At 44.5% G+C, this 22,510-nt stretch overlaps 1 protein-coding gene across 1 annotated transcript in view; it reads left to right on the top strand.

Annotated features, from left to right (window-relative positions):
- Nucleotides 1-4,861: 4,861 nt before the first annotated feature.
- Nucleotides 4,862-22,510, top strand: part of MYO1D (myosin ID) — a gene marked incomplete at both ends in the record, with an annotated part of 391,969 nt that continues 374,320 nt past the window's right edge. Inside the window, one exon of the mRNA XM_080713600.1 lies at nucleotides 4,862-4,956. Within this exon, the coding sequence (XP_080569726.1) occupies nucleotides 4,862-4,956 (95 nt within the window). The remainder of the gene's footprint in view (nucleotides 4,957-22,510) is intronic.

The raw sequence follows: 22,510 nt of genomic DNA, 5'->3' as shown, positions 1-22,510 counted from the left end.
CCCAAGAGCAGAATGGCCACAGCTTCCTGCCCTCGAGGCCCTCAAAAATTAGTAAGAGAAGGAAACGGCTGGGTGTGGTGGCTCACCCCCATTATCCCAGGATTATGATCAGTCTCAGCAACTTAGCAAGACCCTGTTTCAAAAAATTTAAAAGGGGGGAGGGCTGGAGGTATAGCTCAGAGGTAGAGTGCCTCTGGCATCAATCCCCAGTACCACAAGGGGGGCCAGAGGGAGAGAAGAGGCTCAGTGCTCTAGCAGAGATGGCACTTCCAGGATATTGGGCAGTGGGGGATGGAGGAGGGATAACCAGCTCTGACTCGAGAGGTCAGGGAGGCCTTCCTGGAGGAAGGGATGTTGAAGCTGACAGCGAGGGAACAAGTGAGCTGGACCATTCTTGAGGGGGACAGCTGGCAAGAGACTTTCAGGCAGAGAACAGGATGGTCCCTCACCAGAGCTTATGGGCTTATTTGATAACTAAGGTAAACATTTAGTTACTTTATTGGTAGAATTGCCTGTTCAGTGTTTATAACCTCCTAGCACATCTATGCCAACCAGAGCTAAGGAATCCCTACCAGGGTTTAAAATTATTTGCTGGTTCTTCAGTTTAGAAAGGCCTTCAAAAAATTTCCCACTTTCCCAAATAAATGTCTTATATCTCCCTCCAAAAGAATATCCTCATACAGATTCCAGCATGACTGAGTCAGCAAAACTAGCATTGACATAATGCTACCACCTAATGTGTAATCAATTTCACCAATCGTCCCAACACCATCGTTTATATTTTCCGGTGCATGAGCAGAGCTGAATTTCAAAAAGAAAAGGAACAGATCTCACACTCTGGAGGCCCTTTACACATCCAGGGTCAGACTGCCTTTAGCTGCGATGTTTCTTTAGGTCTTCTTTAATCTGGTCCAGTGCTTTTGATATCGACAGGTCAGCTGTTCTATAGGAGGCCTCTTACTGAGGGTTCGTTTGATGTTTCTTTAAGATGAGACTCGATTTATGTATTTGTAGTGGGTGATGTTATGCCTTTTTTTTTTCAGGAGGCTCATGTCAGAGTGTCTCATTATTGGTGACATAAATCTTTATTTATTTATTTATTACTAGGGATTAAACCCAAGGGTTCTGAGCTGCTCTCACCTTTTTAGTTTTTACAGAGTGTCACTAAGTTGCTGAGGGTCTTGCTAAATTGCTGAGGCTGTCCTTGAACCTGTGATTTTCTTGCCTCAACCCCCTAAGTGCTGATATTACAGTCATGTACCACTACACCCAGCTTATTTTGTTTTTTAAGCATCATTTTTCCCCCCTGTGGTACTGGGGATGGAGCCCAGGGGCATTCTACCTCTGAGCTATACCCCCATCCCTGTTTTTTATTCTTTCTCCCTTTCTTTCTTTCTTTCTTTCTTTCTTTCTTTCTTTCTTTCTTTCTTTTTTTGTGGTACTGGGGATGGAACCTAGGGGCATTCTACCTCCGAGTGACACCCACAACCCTATTTTTTATTCTTTTGTTTTTGAAACAGGGTCTCACTGAGTTGCAAAGGACTTTATTAAGTAGCTGAGGCTGGCTGGGAACTGCAATCCTCCCATCTCAGCCTCCCAAAGGCTGGGATTACAAGCGTGCACCACCATGCCCGGCTTTTAAGCATCTTTTAAACTGTAACAAATATATATTTTTTCAATTGTACTTCTGTTCAGATTTTGTCACAACAGAGATTACTAATGAGCAGAACTGCTGTGCTTTGACTCATTTGAATGCACTCCTCGGTGTTTATCTTCTCCTATCTTTGCACATATTTAAACTCTGTGCAAGAGCATCGTGGACTAATAAGGATGTGGCTGTGCACTGGCCTTAAAAAGGTGAATGTAAAATTGTACGAGTAACCAATTAGTGCAGAGCCATGTGAATAAAAACTTCCTTGTTACTGTACAACCCAAACAACATGCAAAAATAAATTGGAATCCTGGGGGCTAATTTAAGCCAATAGTGGGCCTTGATGGACAGATCTGCATTCATAAAATACACATGGGTCTCAATATCTAACTTTTTACTGATTTGGGTTTATAAAATAAATTCATAAAACACCCACTGTACATATTGTGCATATATTTTGGACTCCCATACAATACATTGATTATAATGAAGTTTCTTTTACATTGGCCATTTGAAAAGCACATAGGATCCCACTATAGCTCCTACCCCTAAACGATTTCTGCAACCTTTTCATCTGGAGGCCCTGATGTTTCTTTTCCTGGTTCCTGAGATTTCATCCTGTTTTCTCACAATTCTAGTGCTCAGGGAAGACACACATATGCACTAACCACTGGGTTTTGGGGTGTGTTTCCTGGTTGCTCCAACATACACCAAGTTTGAGATCTATTTTTTTTTCCTTTTTGAAATTTACTTCTGCTTCCATAAAGCACACTAATGAGCACTCTTTGGGCACGCAGACACTGCAATTGCCTGCGTAGCTGCCAACCGACCGACCCACACAGAGGCCTCAAGCATACGACAGTCTTACCTTCGATGTGTCTAGCCCAGAGCTCTCATTCCTCAAATGAGAACTTGGAGATGCAGGCAGGCATCTTCGGCAGGAAGGAAGCTGCTAATAGTAGTCAGACTGCAACCCAGCTGGCTCTGCCCGTGCCAAGGGCTGGGGCGGCTTTCCCGTGGCAGAGGAGCTCCCTCAAAGGCGACCGAGCCACCTTCCTTCCTCTCTCTTGGCAAGTGTGGGTTGCTGGCAGCGGGAGCCAGCATCAAACAACTCCCTTCATCTAGCTCACTCATCTCAAATTCAGCCACAGAACTGAAGCCCAGCCAGGTCCTGGGAGGCCTCTAGATTTCCTCGTAGATTTTGCAATAGGAGATAGTTCTGATGGAAACAGGACTGGAGAGGTGCAGATGCCTTAGGACGTCTTTTTGTATATTTTCATTGGGAAAGTGTATTCTATGTTTTAAAGAATTTTCCATGTTCCCCGATGTATCTAAAAATTGGAGATGGTTTACAACTTACATGGAACCAGGATGGATTTCATTCCTACACATGCAAGGCAATATATGACTACCTGATGGGTGCCCAGGGGGATTATCAAGAAGTTTAGGGCATGATTCTGTGTGCAAGAAGCCTACAATAATCCTGGAAAGATGATACACACATATGTCTATGTTATTTTTATTTTTATTTGGCACTGGGAATTGAACCCAGGGGAATTCTGCCTCTGAGCTATGCTCCTAGTCCTTTTTTTATTTTGAAGCAGGGTCTTGCTAAGTTGCTGAAGCTGTCCTGGAACCTGCGATTCTCCTGTCTCAGCCTCCCAAGTACTGAGATTAGAGGTGGGGTTACCATACCCAACACATGCACATATTTAACACTTAGTGATATAAGGAAGTGTATGATGTCACGCTCAGATGGATGGGGAAAAAAACAGGTCACTGGAATTGAGACAGTTGGCCACATGGCTGAACATTGGGACTCATAAATTAATGAACTGCATGCAATTGTAGCTTCTCTCTCTCTCTCTTTCTCTTTGCAGTAATGGGGATGGAACCCGGGGGCATTTGACCTCCAAGCTACACCCTCATCCTTTATTCTTTATTTTGAAACAGGGTCTCACTGAGTTGCAAAGGGCCTCACTAAGTAGCTGAGGCTGGCTGGGAACCGCGATCCTCCAGTCTCAGCCTCCCGAATGCTGGTATTGTAAGCATGCGCCACCACGCCTGGCAGCTCTTCCACTTTTTAGCTGTGAGGCAACTTAAGTTCTTTAAAGCACTTAGGATGGATTTGGGCATTTTTGGGTGCCCTCAAAGTGTTAACTATTATGCCAGGTATGGTGGCACACACCTGTAATCCTGGTACTAGGGAGGTTGAGACAGGGGGATCACAGATTTAAGGGTAGCTGTCACAATTTAGCAAAACCCTGTTCTGAAATAAAATAAAATAAAATAGGGCTTGAGGTCTAGCTCAGGGATAGGAAGCCCTTGGGTTCAATCCTGTATGTGTGTTATCATTGTCTCTTTGTATTGAACCACCAGTTTATTTATTTTTAAATTTTTTTATTGAACATACCACCAGTTTATTTGTATTATTGTTGTTGCTATTCTGGTGCGAGATTGAATCCAGGATCAGTTTACCTCTGAGCTGCACCCCTAGCCCTATTTTTTTAAATTTTGAAACAGGGTCTCATTTGGTTGATGAGAGTCTCAACTACTTGCTGAGGGTGTCCTTGAATCTGCAATCCTCTCTCAGCCTCCCAAGTACTAAGATTAAAGGAGTGCACTTACCACACCCGGCTTGAACCACCGATTTCAAGATGGGGAGTGCTTGAGCAGAGGGGAGAGTGTGGACCTTGCTACAAAGTGTTAGGATCATAATAAGTAATCCTCTCCAAAATCTCAACAAACTACTTTTGTAACTTTGTTGCCATCTAGCCCCAAGGGCGGAAGGCGGCAGTCTCACTTAGCACTGGACCGCCACCCGAGATCCCAGCGTCTGTCCCTAGAGGGCGCTGCCACCCAGCCGCCACGGCCCGCCCGGCGCGCTCCCCGGCCCTGCGCGTGCGCGCCGGCCAGGTGAGGAGGCGGGGCCGGGCCGCGGCGGGGGCGGGGCGTCGGAGGGGCGGGGCCCGGGGCCCGGGCGGGGCGGGGCCGGCGAGTCCGGGGCCAGAGGCGGGACCAGCCGCCGCCGTCTCCGTCTCCGCGTCCCGGCCCCGCAGTGCCCGGCAGCCGCCGCGGGAGCAGCGGAAGCCGCCGGCTGCGCCCGCCCAGAGCGCGCGGAGAGCGGAGCTCGGCCTCCCCGGCCCGCCCGGGACCCCGCGGCCCGCGCCCACCCCCGCCCACCTGCGCCCGCAGCTCCGCAGCCCCGCCATGGCGGCGCAGGAGAGCCTGGAGTTCGGCAAGGCGGACTTCGTGCTGATGGACACCGTCTCCATGCCCGAGTTCATGTCCAACCTCAGGCTCAGGTGAGGGCGGAGCGCCGGCTCCAGGTGTCAGGGCGCGCCGAGCCCAGGGATGGAGTGCGGCCGAGCGCGGTGGCCCGGGGTCCGCCGAGCCCGAGGGGCGCGCTTTCCCCGGAGAGGACGCGGCTGGGGCGCGGAGCCGGGCGCGGGGGGCGTGCCGAGGCCGGGGGCTGCGCGTTCCCGGAGCGGGTGTCATCCTTGGGTGTCGTCCGGGTGGAGGCGTACGGGGCTGGGTGAGCTGGGGGTGCGCTCGGAGCAGCGCGCCAGCCTGCCCCGCGCCAGGTAAGTGCTGTGGGCGGGGCCGGGTGACCTAATGGAAAGAAAAGTAAAGGGAAAATAGAAACTTTCGGGAGAGTCTAGGTGGCCCCGAAGGCCCTAGGAAGACTGGAGAGCTGTTTTGGCCAGAGGCTGGCATCTCTTCCCTGTTTCACACTTGCTTCTTTTCTTTCCTCTTTTTTCATCCTTTCTTTCCTGGCTTGGTTCCATATTGTCATTCAGGATGCTATGGAGGGATCTCTTAGCTGTCTGTTCCCGGACGCCGGCTATTTCTTTTTTAGTTACTCGCTAAACGTAATTAGACACGTTTCCAGACATCGAAGAGACTGCTATACTTGCCGGTGCCAAGATAAACTGTCTGAATTTGACAAGGAGTTCATGGTTTGAGTTTTTTCAAGGAGTTATGGATGGAGCCCTTGTGTTACTGACATCCCTGAGGAAGGAGTCGCTACCAGCGCCACCAAATGGGCTTCTTAAACGAATTTGCTTTATAAAACCTTGTACGTGTAATTATTTCATTCTCGATAGAGTAATATGTAAGCAGAATTTTAAGCAGCTCGACTTAAAAAAATTACAGCAAATGGAGATTCAAAATAGCTAAGTTTGGGTGTGTGTGTGTGTGTGTGTGTGTGTGTGTGTGTGTGTGTTTTCCTGGGGACTTTGCCCCATTTCTTTTAGAGTTTCTAGCCAAACATGCTCCTTAAGCTTAGACACTGAACATCAAAATCTACATCTGTATGCTTACCCACCTCCACTTCTCAATATTAGTTACCCCTGTCAGCCCTAATTTAAGGATTTAGAAAAACCTGGTTCATCCTTGACATCTTCAGCTGTTCTTGATCGGGCTTCTTTATGTCCCAGAGGGAGAGCTCTGAGCGAGATGAGCACAGACCAGAGTGTCTACAGCTGCCTACCACGGACTGACTTTGGGCTGCCCAGTGGGCCTCAGTTTCCTAATGTGTAAAATAATGAGGACCTCTAGGGTTTCTTTCAGTGTTCTCATTCTATCCTTCCAAGTTTTCCAAGGGCAAGTGGTCTCAAAGTTGCATGGTATCTTTCCAAATAGTGTTGCACAGTAACGTATAGCTGTCTCTCAGTATCCTCAGAGGATTAGTTCCAGGACTCCCTGGATGCTGAACTCATTTGTATAAAATGATGTAGTATATTTAATCTTTTTCATATCTGTAGGGGATATGTTCCAAGACACTCCCCACCTCATGGATGCCTGAAACTTTGAATAGTACTAAATCCTATATGTACTATATTTTTTCTATATATAAAACTGTGAAAATTTTTAATTTATAAATTAGACATAGAGATTAATAACAACTAACAAAATAGAACCATTATAACAGTATACTGTAATAAGGTGGGCATGGTGGTGCATACCTGTAATCCTAGTGCTTGGGAGGCTGAGACAGAAGAATCGTACCCTCAGCAACTTAGTGAGACCCTATTTCCAAATAAAAAGTAAAATAGGGTTGGGGGGTGTAGCTAGGAGATAGAATGCCCCTGGATTCAATCCTCAGCACCACAAAATAACTTTTTTTGTGTGTGGGGGGGTCTGGGGATGGAACCCAGTGGCATTCAACCTCTGAGCTACACCCCCTGCCCTATTTTTTATTCTTTTTAATTTGAAACAGGGTCTCACTAAGTTGTGGAGGGCCTCACTAAGCTGAGGCTGTCCACAAACCATGATCCTCCGGTCTCAGCCTCCCGAATACTGGGATTACAAGTGTGTGCCACCATGCCCGGCTTACAAAATAATTACCATATGTTAATTTTATGTTATTATACTTCTATTATTCTCTTTTTCAAAATATCTTATTGTATTGTACTCACCCTTTTTGATGACTATAGATAGCTGAAATGACAAGAAGTGAAATTTCAGGTATTTGCATACAAACTGTGCACACCCTCTTATGTACTTTAAATCATCTCTAGGTTACTTATATGCTGCATAAAACATATGTAAGTAGTTTATTTAAGGATGGCAGACAAGAAAAACGTCTGTACATTTTTTTCCTTTGTACAGGTTTTTCCTCTGAATATTTTCTATCCTTAGTTTTTTTTGGTTTTTTGGGAAGGGGCTGGTACTGGGGTTCCTGGAAACCCTTCTACCTCCGGGCTACACTCCCAGACCTATTTTATATTTTTATTTGGAAACAGCGTCTCTTAAGCCAGCGAGGCTGGCTTCGAACCAGCGCGATCCTCCTGTCTCTGCCTCCCGTGTGCAGGGATTACAAGCGTGCACCACCACGCCTGGCCTATCCTTAGTTATTTGAATCTATGGATGTGGAACCAGAAGATTCAGAGGGCCAGCTGTAATTAGCTTTTTCATATACACAGCAGTATGACATCCTGTTACATATTTTACCATAGGTTGGATGTCCAACTTTTAATCAAAATGATAAACCACTACATCAGCTCCAATCAAAACCCACTACTGTAGTGGTTAAGAGACTGCTGAGAGTCCTATTCTAACTCTACCACCGTCTTGATGTGGTTCTTGGGCAAGCTTCTTCAATCTCTCTTAGATCTTCTTATCTATACAATTAGGGTTGTCCTAAGGGCTAAATTACTTAATATATTGTGACTCCAAAGATGAGTGCCTGGCAAATACTTATTAACAATGCTGCTTAAGTGTTTTCCTAAGTGCACATAAGGCAGATACAGAGGTAAGTTAAATAGTAATTTCATAGTTAGGTTGGTTTAAAATTATTTATTATACCCTTTTCCCCTAGGAAAGAAACTGTGTTCTTTGAAAAATCCCTGTGTAATTTAGTCACTCCCATCTTATAATCATTTCGGTTTATCAGACATTAAGTACATTTATTAAGTACATACTGTGTATGAGAAACCACAGTTAATAGTTGAATATAGTTGTTCATTTTACCCTCCATATGTCACTTCTAGCAAATGCATGAGAGCCAGAACTTCGAAGAGTTTTCTGAATTTGAAGTAGAAAACATGGCGTCTAACTGAGTTACATTTGCTTATAGAATTCCTTTGCAGTAGAATTAAAATGCTTGTGACTTTTAAAAGATTGTTTCTCTCTTCTCTTCTCTCTCTCTCTCTCTCTCTCTCTCTCTCTCTCTCTCTCTCTCTCTGTGTGTGTGTGTGTGTGTGTGTGTGTGTGTGTGTTGGTGGGGATTGAATGCAGGGCATCATGATGTGCGTACTAGTTCTCTGCCACTGAGGTACATACCCAGCCTTTGTGGCTTGTTCAAATAAGTAAATGGGGAGTCAGGCTTGGTGGCTCACCCCTGCAATCCCAGTACTTGGAGACTGAGACAGGAGGATCACAGGTTCACACCCAGCCTCAGCAACTTAGTGAAGCCTTCTGCAACTGAGTGAGACCCTGTTTCAAAATAAAAAGTAAAATAGGGCAGGGGATGTAGCTCTAAGGTAGAATACCCCTAGATTCAATTCCTAGTACAAAAACAAACACAAAAGCAACCAAAACACCTTTACTGGGGGAGGGCTCCAGAATGATTTTTCCCCCCAGGCTTTCACATTCATTGGCTGCAAAGTTTCCAAGTGTCTGGTTTTTGAATCTTTACTAAGGTGAGCCTAACTTGATACCTATGTACACAGAAGAGAATACTGCAAACTAAATTTGCAGTATTTAAGATACTTAACTTTTGCTTTATTCAAGATACTCTAGAGGATGAGATGTGTGAGTCCAAAGAACTGTGAATAAAATTTGCTTCTCACCTTTCAAAAAGATGTCCTGTCAATGAAAATGCAGACAGAGGTGAAAATTTCTATTGATTTAATGGATAGTTCAAGAAAACAATTGAAGACACAAGCTTTTTAGCATTTAAGTGATTATTTGCCAAGTAATTATACAAACTAATTGTTCTGGAAGTTCAAAAGAGGGAGAGATGCCATAGGTTGACTCAGAAACACCATATAGAGTGAAGGAGGAGGAGGTGATTTCTCAGAGGACTAGTAGTATTTGTCTGGGTAGACATGTGGGCGGAGAACATTCCAGGTGGATAAAGTGGCATGAGCAGAGCATGGTGACATGAATGCTGACTCTGTCTGAGTGACAATGAATAAGGCAAGTTGCCTGGAGGGGAAGGAGTTGGTTCTGGGGATCTGTGGGAGGAATCGCCAGCTCTCATTAGCATAGCTCTTAGCCAATGCCTAGGATTCTAGGTCTACCTCTACACCCAAGGTAAGTCAAGACCCTGGATGTTCAGATGTGTACATGCCTTCCTCTGTATCTCAATTGTGAGCCAACACAACTCTGAGAACTGGTTGCAATTTTTGTTGAGCTGACTACTTACTGGTCATTCAATATTTGTTTCTAGTTAGAGTAGCTGATTCCCTGAACGTACCCTTTGCAGCAAAGGGTAGCACTATATTCTCCTTTCTAGCTCTAAGTCCCCACCCAGCTAGAAAGCAGTCCTCTCTCTGATAGCTTGGATTTCATATCACCCTAGCATCTCTACAGACTGTTTAGTGTTTAACTCTGTGAGCTCCTGAGCTCCTGCTGGGTGTCCCTTGTATGTTTGTTTCACAATGCAGAAGGTGATCAGAAACCACTGCCACAGATCAGGTGCTCTAAGATGATGTTGAAGCTTTTTGTCTCATGAAATATCTATGGTTTGGGCCATGCTGAGAAGTTTGGGCACCTCTGGAAGTTTGACATCTATTTAATTATCCTATGAAATGGAAAGCACATCTGTCAGAGACATTGTCCTCAGCTCAGGTCCACTCCTGAGCAGCAGCCTACCTCTATTCTTCCATTTATGCAGATGGTTAATGAGCCCAGAGAGAACCAGGTGTTGCATACAGCTCAGGTGGCAGGACTCTCAATTAGAAAGGACTCAGAGCTAATGGTAATACCGGGAGAACTTCAGAATAGGAGTGGTCCACACAAGGAGAGGAGGAACTGGGAGCTCCAGGTCCAAAACAAGTGACTCCAAAGAAAGCAGAACACGGTGGGGAGGCTGTGGTCTGGACATAGAGTTGAAGGCAGGAACCATCCCTGATCATGAAGGCAGAAGGTACATGATCAGGAATCTTACTTCCAGGAACAGACCCTTGAGAAATGAAATGAGGAGTGTACCACCATCACCCAAATGTCTCCAGACATTGCCAAACAGAAAGTAGCTACAGGGTATGTATGTGCGAAATTGCTCCCAGTTGAGAACCACTGGCCTGGGCTAGTCTCACTCCCCGGAATGTTGTCATCCTCCCCACATTTGTTCCCTTCATCCCCTCCAGTCACACTCAGCCTCCAAGACCAGTCTGAGAAGTCTTACCCAATCCTCCATCACAGGGCTAATTGCACTCTGCTCCCAGGAAACGTGGGTACTTGGTTGTCACTGTTAGGGAATGTGTCATATTCTATTGTTATCTGCACGCCTGCTTTCTCAGTGACTTGTGACATGTTCAGAGATGGGTCCTTTGTCCAGAGGTAGATTCTGGGTTTTCTGGCACTTTGAAACTCAGTGTGTTTGGGAATCACCATCTCTACGAAAAAGAATATAAATTATGAATGCAAAGTTAGGCACAAGGCTTTGGAAAGGGCCATTCATTTGGGAGATGCCAATGAATGGTCAAGAAGCAAACCTACCCCTGGCCCTTCTGTGTTTTCCATCCCACTAGAGAAATTGGCACCTGTGTGCTCCGTACAGCTTAAAATGAGTTAACTAAGCAGTCCAGTATTGGCTAGTTGTTCATGGACCAGTGGCATTCTTAAAATTTTAAAAGAAGTATATTTTCAAAATAAATTTATTTGAGCTGGGCGTGGTGGCACACGCTTGTAATCCCTGCACTTGGGAGGCTGAGACAGGAGGATCGCACAGGTTCGAAGCCAGCCTCAGCTACTTAGTGAGGCTCTCAGCAACTTAGTGAGACCCTGTTTCCAAATAAAATATAAAATGGGTCTGGGAGTATAGCCCAGAAGTAGAAAGCCTCTGGGTTCCACCCCCAGTACCACCAAAAATAAATAAATAAATTTATTTGAATACAACTTAACTCTATGTCCAGAGGGGGCTTGCAAGTAGGAAGAGGACAGTGAATGGGCGCACCTGTGCTCACCCCTTTATTCTCTCTTCTTTTTCTGTGACTACTTGGGCATTTGGAAAAAATTCAAAGGGTTTCTCTTGCTTTCCAGGGGGAAAACCCAGATACCCTGGGTGGTCCTCAAGCAACTGCTTCCTGAGCTCCTAGTTAGACGTCGCCCTCATTAGATTTATAGGAGAGGTGAATGGCACACTAAATCTTTTTGGCCTTCATGTGAAATTCTTTGGCAACTTCCTCTGGAGGCTTGTGGAAAAGGACAGTTTGCTCTGTGCCTGTTTTGCACATTGGCTTCATATTGGAACAAAAAAAAAAAAATGGGAATTTGGGTTTTGGAGCTGCCATTTGGAGTGAATCACCCCGCAGTCTCGCTTCCTTCCCTGCTCTGTGACAGATTTCCAAGACTATTTTTATTCAGGGTCATTTCTTGACCCTGGAGACTTCTGCTGAATTTAGCTCCCCAAATAGAGCCAGATGTGGGCAGAATGAAACACTTAGAAGCTGTTACTGATTTGTTTTCTTATAGGTTCTGAAGCAATCAACTCTTACACTAAAGATTTGGCTTTATGGCTGGGCGTGGTGGCACAGGCTCGGAATCCCAGTACCTGGGAGGCTGAGACAAGAGGATCATGGGTTCAAAGCCAGCCTTGGCAATTTAGCGAGGGTCTCAGCAACTTAGTGAGACCCTATTTTCCAATAAGATATATATTAAAAAAATCTGAGTGGAGTAGTAGAATGCCTCTGGGTTCAATCCTCAGTACCAAAAATAAATAAAGATAGATTTGGCTTTCTGCCTAATCTTTGAGATAGAAATGGCAAAGCTGGTATAGGTAGAAATGTGTTTACTTAATGATCTGTATGTGAGCTATATGTCTTGCAAATTATCGTTGTATGAAGAGCTCTTCATTGACATTTTCACCTACGTCTGAGCCAGCTCGGCAAGACATACCCTGTCTCAGGCAAGGAGCGGCCCCGTTTCAGGATGCTCTCCCACACTCGCTGCTCTGCTGCCTCGGACTGGACTGGGTCGCGGTTGTCATTGCCCACCTTTGCTGAGCTGGTCTAGTCTGGCCCTGTGCCGCCGGCAGAGGCTCCAACCCCAGTGGGTAGGTTCCCCCTGGACGCGCCCCACTGACATGGCCGCTGTGCTCATGGATGGAGTCAAAGGGTAACAGCACCTAAAACTCTACAGCGCAAGCCCCTCTCTCTAATTGTCTGTTAAACCCTTTGATGGAGATGACAGTTTTATTTCCTGGGGAAAGCTGGTTGCTTTTGTCCAACGGCTATGGAATTACTGGCTAGAGCTCTTGAAGGGAACAATGTTTTCCAAACCTTAGTTCTGTCATCAATGGGAAGAAGAGAAGGGAAAGCAACCTGGCCACGGCGCGTAGTGGAAATAGTTTGGGGGTTGAGACCCAAGTCCGAATCCGGGGATAAAATCAGTGTAGGAAGGCACCTGTGTAATACCCCCTAACTAATGTCTGCTCGCTCCCTGAATTCATCCAGAGGGGCCTCACCTTCCTGTCCCAGTCCTGTAACTGCTAGAGCTGGAATCTTCCTGCTCCTCCATCGCTTCATCCTTTCTCACTTAGACAAGTGCATGGCATTGATTCTGCTGGGGGGACAAAGACGGGGACACTTCTAGAAGGGATGCAGAGTTACCTGGCGGAGAGAACGAGAGCATTGGAGGTAGATCTGGGCCTCAATCTCGTTCCTGTTCATTTACTACCACCTGCATGGCCTTGGACAAGTTACTCGGCCTTCCTGAGCCTCGTTTCCTGCATCATAAGGAGGACGTGTTCTTGTGAGAGTGGACTGATAGCACCTGTGTAATACCTAGAGAGGTGGCCAGGACATAGTTGATATGAGTGGGCGCCCGGTCCCCCATCCAGCCCTGTCGACCAGAAGTGCTCGAGCTCTTCTAGGTTCAGATCATAGCCGTCACCCTGAACACACTCATAGTCGTACTCCCTGCAAGGCTACCACTGTTTAACTCCTGGAAATTGCTTTGAAGTTTTTGGACAATGAAATCTGTTCATGTTAACATATTCCAAGATATTTTGTTCTGCATGTCACTGCACTATTTCATGAAAGTCGGCGACACTGGTCCTCAAATTTAGACACTGGCCATGAGGTAAACTTTAAGTATAGAGTCTTTTATAAAAATCTGTAGCTTGTTTCTTTAACTATTGACCCTGTTTGATTTTCATGTCATCTCTTGGATTTAAAAACTAGCAACCACTTGAATGAATTCTGGCTGTGTGCTTAGTACTTTGTTGGGCCCTTTGGCAGAGGGTACTTGTTTTTTTCTTTTGTACTGGGAGTTGAATACATGGGATTCTCCTCCTAGCCCTTTTTATTTATTTATTGTTTTGAAACAATAATAAGTTGCTGAGGCTGTCTTCAAACCTGTGATCCTCCTGTCTCAGCCTCCCAAGTACTAGTATTACTTACAGGTGTGCACTATCATGCCCAGCTGGGGTTACTTTTTAAAATCATTCTTTGAATGATAGCTTAATTTGGAGTAAATGATAACCTTAATAAATGGATCAATGTGAATTGAATTATGATTGTGCCCACATGAATAGTGCAGACAATTCACTGTTTAAAGGACTTCCTAGAGGTACATAAACATATGTATCAAAGTTAATCACCAAACAAGCATGGGATTGAGGGAGGGGGAGGGAATGGGATGGGGGCTGGATGAGGGCTAATTGGATGATGTGTGCTTGTATATCCTCTCAAGTCTTGTATTCCAATGTGATGTATGATTACAATGCACCAATAAATAAATAAATAAATAAATAAATAAATAAAAAGAAAAATAAATAAAAATAAAAAAGGACTTCCTAGAGTGAAGGAATCAACATGTTAGATTTTTAAGAAGAACTGATGACAACATAATTAAGAGCTGCATATACATATATACTATATATATAATATATATGGAGAGTTCAAAGAGAATTCATAAGGAGAAAGATTGGAATTGGGGTCAGTAGAACCTGCTCTGTGGCAGAAGCGGAACTTGGCAGACCCGCATTGAAGTGGAGACGTCTCTCATTTGGAAACAGCCCTTTCCTGTGCCTCTGGCCTGAGCCTTCCTACTTTTCTTCTTCCCCACCCTTCCAGTGCGAGTGGGCCCACCATATTGCCAGCCAGCTTCCAGTGCTCACAAACATTTCCCCTATATCACCTACACTTTCTTTCAGTCTTCTCTTATGCTGCCTCTGGTCCCCTCGTCTGGAGATGGTATGAGTTTGGGAGCATCCTTTTGGAAACCCACGTGCTCTGATGCACGAGTGTGAGTGGGCTCGGTCCAGCGACTTTCTTCCCCTTGCTCATTGAGATCCATCAGCATGAGGAACTGGAATTTTATTTTTGAGGAATGATTTTGAAGCATATTACTTACCACAGGCAGGCCTGGGGTGGAGAACTGAACCTTAGCGGGAACGGATGTTGTCGCAGCTCAGTGCATCCTTGGGGAGGCAGATCCTGAGGACAGGTAGGGGAAGGTACCCAAGAAAAAAATGTTGCCCAATTTTTAAAAATTGTGACTTATCTCTAGGCCTAGAAGAAGATGAGGAAAAGGAACGTTTCCCTTTATGTTACGCAGACTCAGCACCCAGGCTACGTGGTGAATGGTGTGGTCAGGACATTTGGGGTTACAGACACTCACAAGTCATATCATGGCTTCTAATAATTTTAATTAAATCTTATGCTCTGATTTTGAAAAGTAGATCATTTTTAAGCAAAGGGTTCCAATGAGTGACTTCAGTTGATGGGGAAGGGAATCAAGGACATCAGTTTGTTCAAAACAAACCAGCTGAGAGTATAGCTTGAAGGTAGAATGTCCCTGGATTCCATCACCAGTAACACACACACACACACACACACACACACACATTGTTGCTGGACATGGCTTTTTCTACAAAACCACAGACCAGGTCAGAGTTCTAAAAGCTCCTTCTGGAACAGATGGAGAGACCTATCAGGAATCAAACAGCTCTCCTCTCAGTCCTCTCTGGGATCTTCCCCAGTGCCAATACTAAGTCTAGGGAAAGAAATGACCGCTCACGAGGTTCATGTCAGCAATAGAAGCAAATGAATTGGTTGAGAAATGGCCTCCTCTAAAATAATGAAGCAAACACCAAGAGAAACTCAGACATTTTTTTTTCTTTGACCACAAAGTTGGCTTTGAGTGACTTGTACAATGGGGGACCGTCTGTGGCGGGCTGGGTGACCCTAGTGGTTTTGTCTCGGGCTGCCGCTTTGTGTTCAACATCAAGGCAAGAGAACTTTTGTAGTCAATTAAGAAAAAGTCAAACACCACAAAAAGCACTTACATTTGTTTTGGATAACCCCATCATGGGTCATGTTTTGGTTCTGGCTTTTATAGACACCTACATCATTTTTTAAAATTAATGTAAGAGTAGGTCTAAATACTGAGACTGGGTGAACCAGATTATACCACCCTCTCCTATATTCCATGTGATTAGGAAGAAAACCTTTAAGCTGGGGTGATGGTACACACCTGTGATTCCAGTACTTGGGAGGCTGAGACAGGAGGATCTCAGGTTAGCAGTCAGCCTCAGCAACTTAGGTCCTCTGCAAGTTAGTGAGAACCTGTTTCAAAATAAAAAATAAGCTGGGCATGGTGGCGCATGCTTGTAATCCCAGTATTGGGAAGCTGAGACAGGAGGATTGTAAGTTTGTGGCCACCGTCAACTACTTAGTGTGACCCCGTTTCAAAAATAAAGAATAAAAAATGAGGCTGGGGGTGTAGCTCAGAGGTAGGATGCCCCTGGGTTTAATCCCCAGTACCACAAAATTAAATAAATAGCGAGGCACAGTGGTGCATATTTGTAATCCCAGTACTTGAGGATCACAAGTTTGAAGCCAACCTCAGCAACACAGACCCTGTTTTCAAGTAAAAAATAAAATAGGTCTGGGGGTAGCCTGGAGGTAGAATGTCCCTGGGTTCCATCCTCAGTACCACAAAAAATTAAAAATAAAAACAAAAAAAAAATGGGATTGGGACTATAGCTCAGAGGTGGAATGCTTCTGGGTTCAATCCCTAGTACCACCACCAAAAAGAGAGAGAGAGACAGACAGACAGACCAGGAAGAAAGCCTTTAAAACTCAACCTCTAGTTTAAATGTGAATGAGTACAATTTTGAGAGTTATTTTTCTTTAAACACACTCAACTTGTCCTATCAGTTTATATTTGTGTCTAGCCTCCAAGTTCTGAGGGCAAGGGAACGTCTTATCTGTTAAGATTTACTTTCAGGCAGCAAGGACAAAGTGTTTCCCTCTGTTAATGAATAGGTTAATGCATAGTATATCTATTTTACCCTATTTTCTTTCCATTTATTTATTTAGAAACAAGGGTCTGGATTTGTTGCTCAGGCTGGCCTCAAACTCCTAGAACCAAGCAATCTTCCTGCCTCTACCCCTGGTAGCTGGAACTACAGATATGTACCACTGTACCTGACTAGACATAATATTTCTACAACTTTGATTCCTGGATGAACTATACATTTACTGTACTTTGTTTATACATATTATATCTCTTACATATTTATATTGTCCTTTCTGTTCTAAATATACTCTTTGGGAAGATAAGAAAATGAAATTATCATTACTCTCGAAAAGAAAGGCTAAAATAGCTGGGTGTGGTGGCACACACTTGTAATCCCCGTATTTGGGAGACTGAGACAAGAGGATCACAGGTTGGAGAACAGCCTTGGCAATTTAGTGATACCCTGTTTCATTTTATTTATGTAGCTGGAGCTGTGGTGTGGTAGAATGCTGTTAGGTTCAGTCCCTAGTACCACAAAACAAAACACACTAAAATATATTTGGTGTGAAGTGGTGACATCCTTTTTGTTTTTTCTTTTAAAAGATTTATATGGGCGCGGTGATACGCGCTTGTAACCCCAGCATTCAGGAGACTGAGACTGGAGGATCATGGTTTGTGGCCAGCCTCAGCTACTTAGTGAGGCCCACCGCAACTTAGCGAGACCCTGTTTCCAAATAAAGAATTAAAAAATAGGGCAGGGGGTATAGCTTGGAGGTAGAATGCCTCTGGGTTCCATCCTCAGATCCTCAAAAATTAAATAAATAAATAAGTAAGTAAATTAATCACACGGCTGGGTGTGGTGGTGCGTGCTTGTGATTCCAGAACCTGGGAGGCTGAGACAGGAGGATCACAACAGGTTCAGGGCCGGCCCCAGCAACTTAGTGAGGCCCTCCGCAACTTAAACTCTGTTTCAAAATAAGGAATAAAAATAGGGCTGAGGGTGTAGTTCGGAGGTAGAATGCCCCTTGGGTTCAATCCCCAGTACTGCAAAATAAATAAATAAATAAATAAATAAATAAATAAATAAATAAATAAATAAATAAAAGAGAGAGAGATTCTTAGAACTCAAGCATGTGGTTCTGGCACCACATTGGGGGGACACACTTTGTGGCACAACTCCTGAGCAGTCTAACGCCATGACTCACCTTCATAGGCTGACTGCATTTTTAATCACACTTCCCAACCTCCCACTGCTCTGCAATGTCTGCAGCGCCTCCATACAGCTTTGTGTCATTTGCTGAATGTCTCTAAGGGACATGCTTTTACACAGCAAATCCAGTGGCTGTGCTCATTTAGATTGGCACTTTTTAAAATCTGTATTCTCACCAGGTGTGATAGTGCTTAACTGTAATCCCAGTACTTGGGAGGCTGACACAGGAGGATTGCAGGTTTAAGGCCAGCCTCAGCAACTTAGTGAGATCTTGTCTTAAAATAATAATAGTCGTCATCATCATCATCATCATCATCATCATCATGGACTAGAGATATAGCTCAAAGGAAGAATGCCGCTGGAATTAATCCTCAGTACCATTAAATAAATAAATTTGCATTCTGTGGTATCCCCAGCCATGGAGGTGCCTGAGGAGTAATTTTGGGGTCCACATGGAGTGAAATGGGGCTTTAGTTTTCTATTTATTTTCTGGTTTTCCATTTATTTTAATTTATTTCCATTTATTTTCATTTCCATTTATTTTTATTTCCATTTATTTTCAGCAGAGCAGCTCTGTTTCTGTGTAATATTTAGAATATTTAGAAGTACCAAGGAATTTTTTTTTTGTTTGTTTTTGGAAGTACGGGGAATGGAACCCAGGGTCTTCTGTGCCAGGGAGGTACTTTACCACTAAGCTATCACCAGCCAAGAATTTTTTAACTTGGGGAAAACACACACACACATGCATGCACACACACACACACACACACACACACACACACACACACACACACTTTGAAGAAGCAACTTGCAGACTGCTGTTTTAGGTGATTGTTTTCTAAAAGGCTTTATCTTCATAAATACATGCACACAATTACAAGTGTTTCCAACCAAAATGACTTAAACAGTGGCAGCGTGGTCTAAAATTATGAGCAAAGGAAATAGTTTAGTTATCTGATGTTAAGCATGGCTGACTTATATCTTAAAATGGGGCTGATTCCTATCTCACAAGGGGATGAGATCACAGGGCTGTTTGCTGCTCCCAGCATATTGAGGGCGCTCAGATGCCAGCACCTCATTTTTGCTTCTTCCTAGAAGAACGTAAAGATGTGATTTAACTTTTTTTCTTAAAGACTTAGATCATCATGGCCATAATTATGAGCAATTATTTTTATGTCTTTGGTATTTATGGAGATATATGCAATGTTTTATTCCATAACAAATCGATCTAAGTAATTCAGCTTTTTTTAAACTTATTTTTATTGGTGCACTGTAATCATATATCACATTGGAATACAAGACTTGAGAGGATATACAAGCACACATCATCCAATTAGCCCTCATCCAGCCCCCATCCCATTCCCTCCCCCTCCCTAGATCCCATGCTTGTTTGGTGATTAACTTTGATACATTTGTTTATGTACCTCCTGGGTTTTAAAGAGGCTCCATCCTCCCCTATTCCATACCCTCTGATTGGTCACCTTAGTTGCTTCACTATAGGGCCCTTTCTATAGCTCGACCTCTTCCTGTTGCCCCTTTCCTCCTAGTTTTTGCTGATTATTGCAGAAGCTTCCCCTAATCAGTAATTCAGCTTTTTAAAGTGTACGGTTAACTCTCTGTTATTGCTGTTAGCACGCCTCACAATGAATTCCCTCTCCCTCGTGATTTACAAGTCTAATCCACTCTGGGTTTGGACAGTGGCTGAGCTCATCAGAAGGGTCTATAAAGGAGGAGTCAGCCAGGCGTGGTGGCGCACGCCTGAAATCCCAGGACCTGGGAGACTGAGGCAGGAGGATCACAGGTTCGTGGCCAACCTCAGCAACTAAGTGAGGTTGTCAGCTACTTAGTGAGACTCTGTTTCCAAATAAAATAGGGATGGGGGTATAGCTCAGAGGGAGAGTGGAGTGCCCCTGGATTTGGTCCTCAGCAGCAACACACACACACACACACACACACACACACACACACACGAGTAGTTAGTATGTTCTGATGAGACTATGGGGACTTTTCTTGTGTGTTAATTGTAGGACATGAGTTTGGAGGTTCCGAGGGCTGTTGTTTTGTTGCTTGTGGTGTGTGTAGCTGGCAAGGCATGCAGGGCAAGGCTCTGAGTAGGTAAGGTGCCACTCTAAAACTTCTTGCTCCTCTCGGTATCTGAATTATGTGTGTGATTGAGCAAACCAAAGGCTGGCAAGTGGATTTTCCACACTGCTTTAGCAGGCGGCTGCTATCAGCAGGATCTGTTACTATTTGCATCTCTACCTCTTAGGTTCCTGTTTTACCTAAAAGCTTTACTGAAAAGGAACCTCCTTTTCTTAACTTCTTCATTCACCCTAGACTTGTGGTTTGCAAATCTTGCCTTGTCTCGGCATTACCCAGTCTTTGAAAGAGTTCCTGGACTCCATCTCCCGGAGATTCTGCTTTCTCGAGGCTCGTCAATGCCCAGGTGATTTCTGGACACAGCCAGGTGAGGAGCGCTGTCCTAGGCCAGTGTATTTTCATTCTGCCGCTGTGTTCTGTGGAAGCTAAATGGGGTGTGACTGTAATGCGAGCCCGCTGGCACAGTAACAGGTGTAACATCCACAGAATCAGCGTCCATCATTGGTACAGTGATGAAACCCGTTCAGCTGTTGGACAGTCACACTTCGTCCTGCATCCCTGCAGCGAGGCGCTCGCACTTTCACCTCAGGAGTACGGCCGTCCTCTTTTGCTCTGCTGCATGTTATGCTGCTTTTTCTTCTCAGATGAACTATATAAAAAGTAGTGCTCTATCATTTTTGTTCATTCCTTGACGTATTTCCTTTGTAGTGTGTCTACTACAAAGGAAACACACTCTTTCTTTCTTTCTTTCTTTCTTTCTTTCTTTCTTTCTTTCTTTCTTTCTTTCTGGTGGTACTGGGGTTCCTGGAAGCCCTTCTACCTCCAGGCTACACTCCCAGACCTATTTTTATTTGGAAACAGGGTCTCCTTAGCCAGCACGCGCGGCTGGCTTCAAACCTACGCGATCCTCTTGTCTCTGCCTCCCAAGTGCGGGGATTACAAGCGTGCACCACCACGCCTGACGGAAACACACACTTTCAAATTTAGCTAGGCGTGGTGGCGCACGCTTGTAATCCCCGCACTTGGGAGGCGGAGACAGGAGGATCGTGCTGGTTCGAAGCCAGACGCGCTGGCTGAAGAGACCCTGTTTCCAAATAAAAATGTAAAATAGGTCTGGGAATGTAACCCAGAGAAGGGTTTCCAGGAACCCCAGTACCACACACACAAAAAATTTAGAATCTCTCCATTTATACAGTATATAGATTTGTAAATTGTTTTCTCATATATCATGGTATTGTCAGTGTTTTTCCATGCCACTAAATTGCTTTTGAACATATGATGGCCCCCACAGAATCTCCATTTATTTCTGAGTATGAAGGAGTGACCAAGATTACAGGGTTTCTGCTCTTGTAGAGCTAATTGGCCATCGGGGCAGATATTAAGCTAATGATCAGAAGGATGATTACAAATAGAACTAAGCGATGAAGGGGAAAAGCAGAGTCTCCTCAAAGGGGAAAGATGTGGCGTGAGTCAAGTATGTGAGTGCAGCTGGGCGTGGTGGCGCACACCTGTAACCCAGTACATGGGAGGCTGAGACAGGAGGATCACAGGTTCCAGGCCAGCCTCAGCAACTTAGTGAGATCCTTAGCAACTTAGATCCTATTTTAAAAAATAAAATAAAAAATAAAATAAAAGGAACTTGGTGCATAACTCCAAGGAAGAATGCCCTAGGTTCAATTCCAGTACAAAGAAAAAAAGAAAAAGAAAAAAAACTGAGCATGTCACATAGAAGGCTTCTTTTGCGGGAGATTGTCTTTATATAAGACCAACGAGGAATGTGTTCAGGGAGAGAATTGCATGATAGGGAAGAGTCCACGCCAGGCCAACTTAATCACATGTGGAAAGCAGAAAGAAAGAAATATTTCTAGATGGATGGAAACTGGGTGTGTTTTAGCAGCTGAATGGCATCCTGTGAGCCTGGAGTCTCTGGACGGGTGGGACAGGTGAATTGGGGTCCAGCGATGATGGAGCTCTGGTCAGGGACCACCCACGGCCATAGGGCTTGGACACTGAAGGATTCAGACTTTAAGCACATTGGGGGAAAACTGCAGCCATATGGCAGCAGCAGGTGACAGTGCCCTTCTAAGTCTAGTCTTTCTTTAGTTTAACTGTGCGGATGCCTCAGCTGAGTTAGGGAAGGGAAGTTAGGTGTTATGAGCGATTGTTTTTATCAAGTAGATTGGGCAACGCTTTCTGCACTATGTTTGGTGATAGTTAATACTGATACAGTTGTGCCGTGGTCTCTGTACAGTAACAGAGCTGTCTCCTGGATTGAAAGGGTGTTTTGTTTGTTTGTTTGTTTGTTTATTTATTTATTTGGTGGCACTGGGGTTCCTGGAAGCCCTTCTACCTCCGGCTACACTCCCAGATCTATTTTTATACTTTTTTTTTTTTTTAAATTTGGAAACAGGGTCTCTTAAGCCAGCACGGCTGGCTTCGAACCTGCGCGATCCTCCTGTTCCGCCTCCCAAGCGCGGGGATTACAAGCGTGCGCCACCACGCCCGACGCATTTTGTTGATTTAAACTAAGCGGATCTTATAATGACAAGCGGGCTACAAACTGATTGGAAATTTCTTTTTCAGGTTTTATGCTTTCGTCAAGGGAGAAGTACTTGGGAGGCTGAGATAGGAGA

This window comes from Muscardinus avellanarius (genome assembly GCF_963383645.1).
Source record: "Muscardinus avellanarius genome assembly, chromosome: 16".
Lineage (NCBI taxonomy): Eukaryota > Metazoa > Chordata > Mammalia > Rodentia > Gliridae > Muscardinus > Muscardinus avellanarius.
The sequence above is the reverse complement of the archived record's forward strand: the minus strand, read 5'-3'. Positions and strand labels throughout refer to the sequence as shown.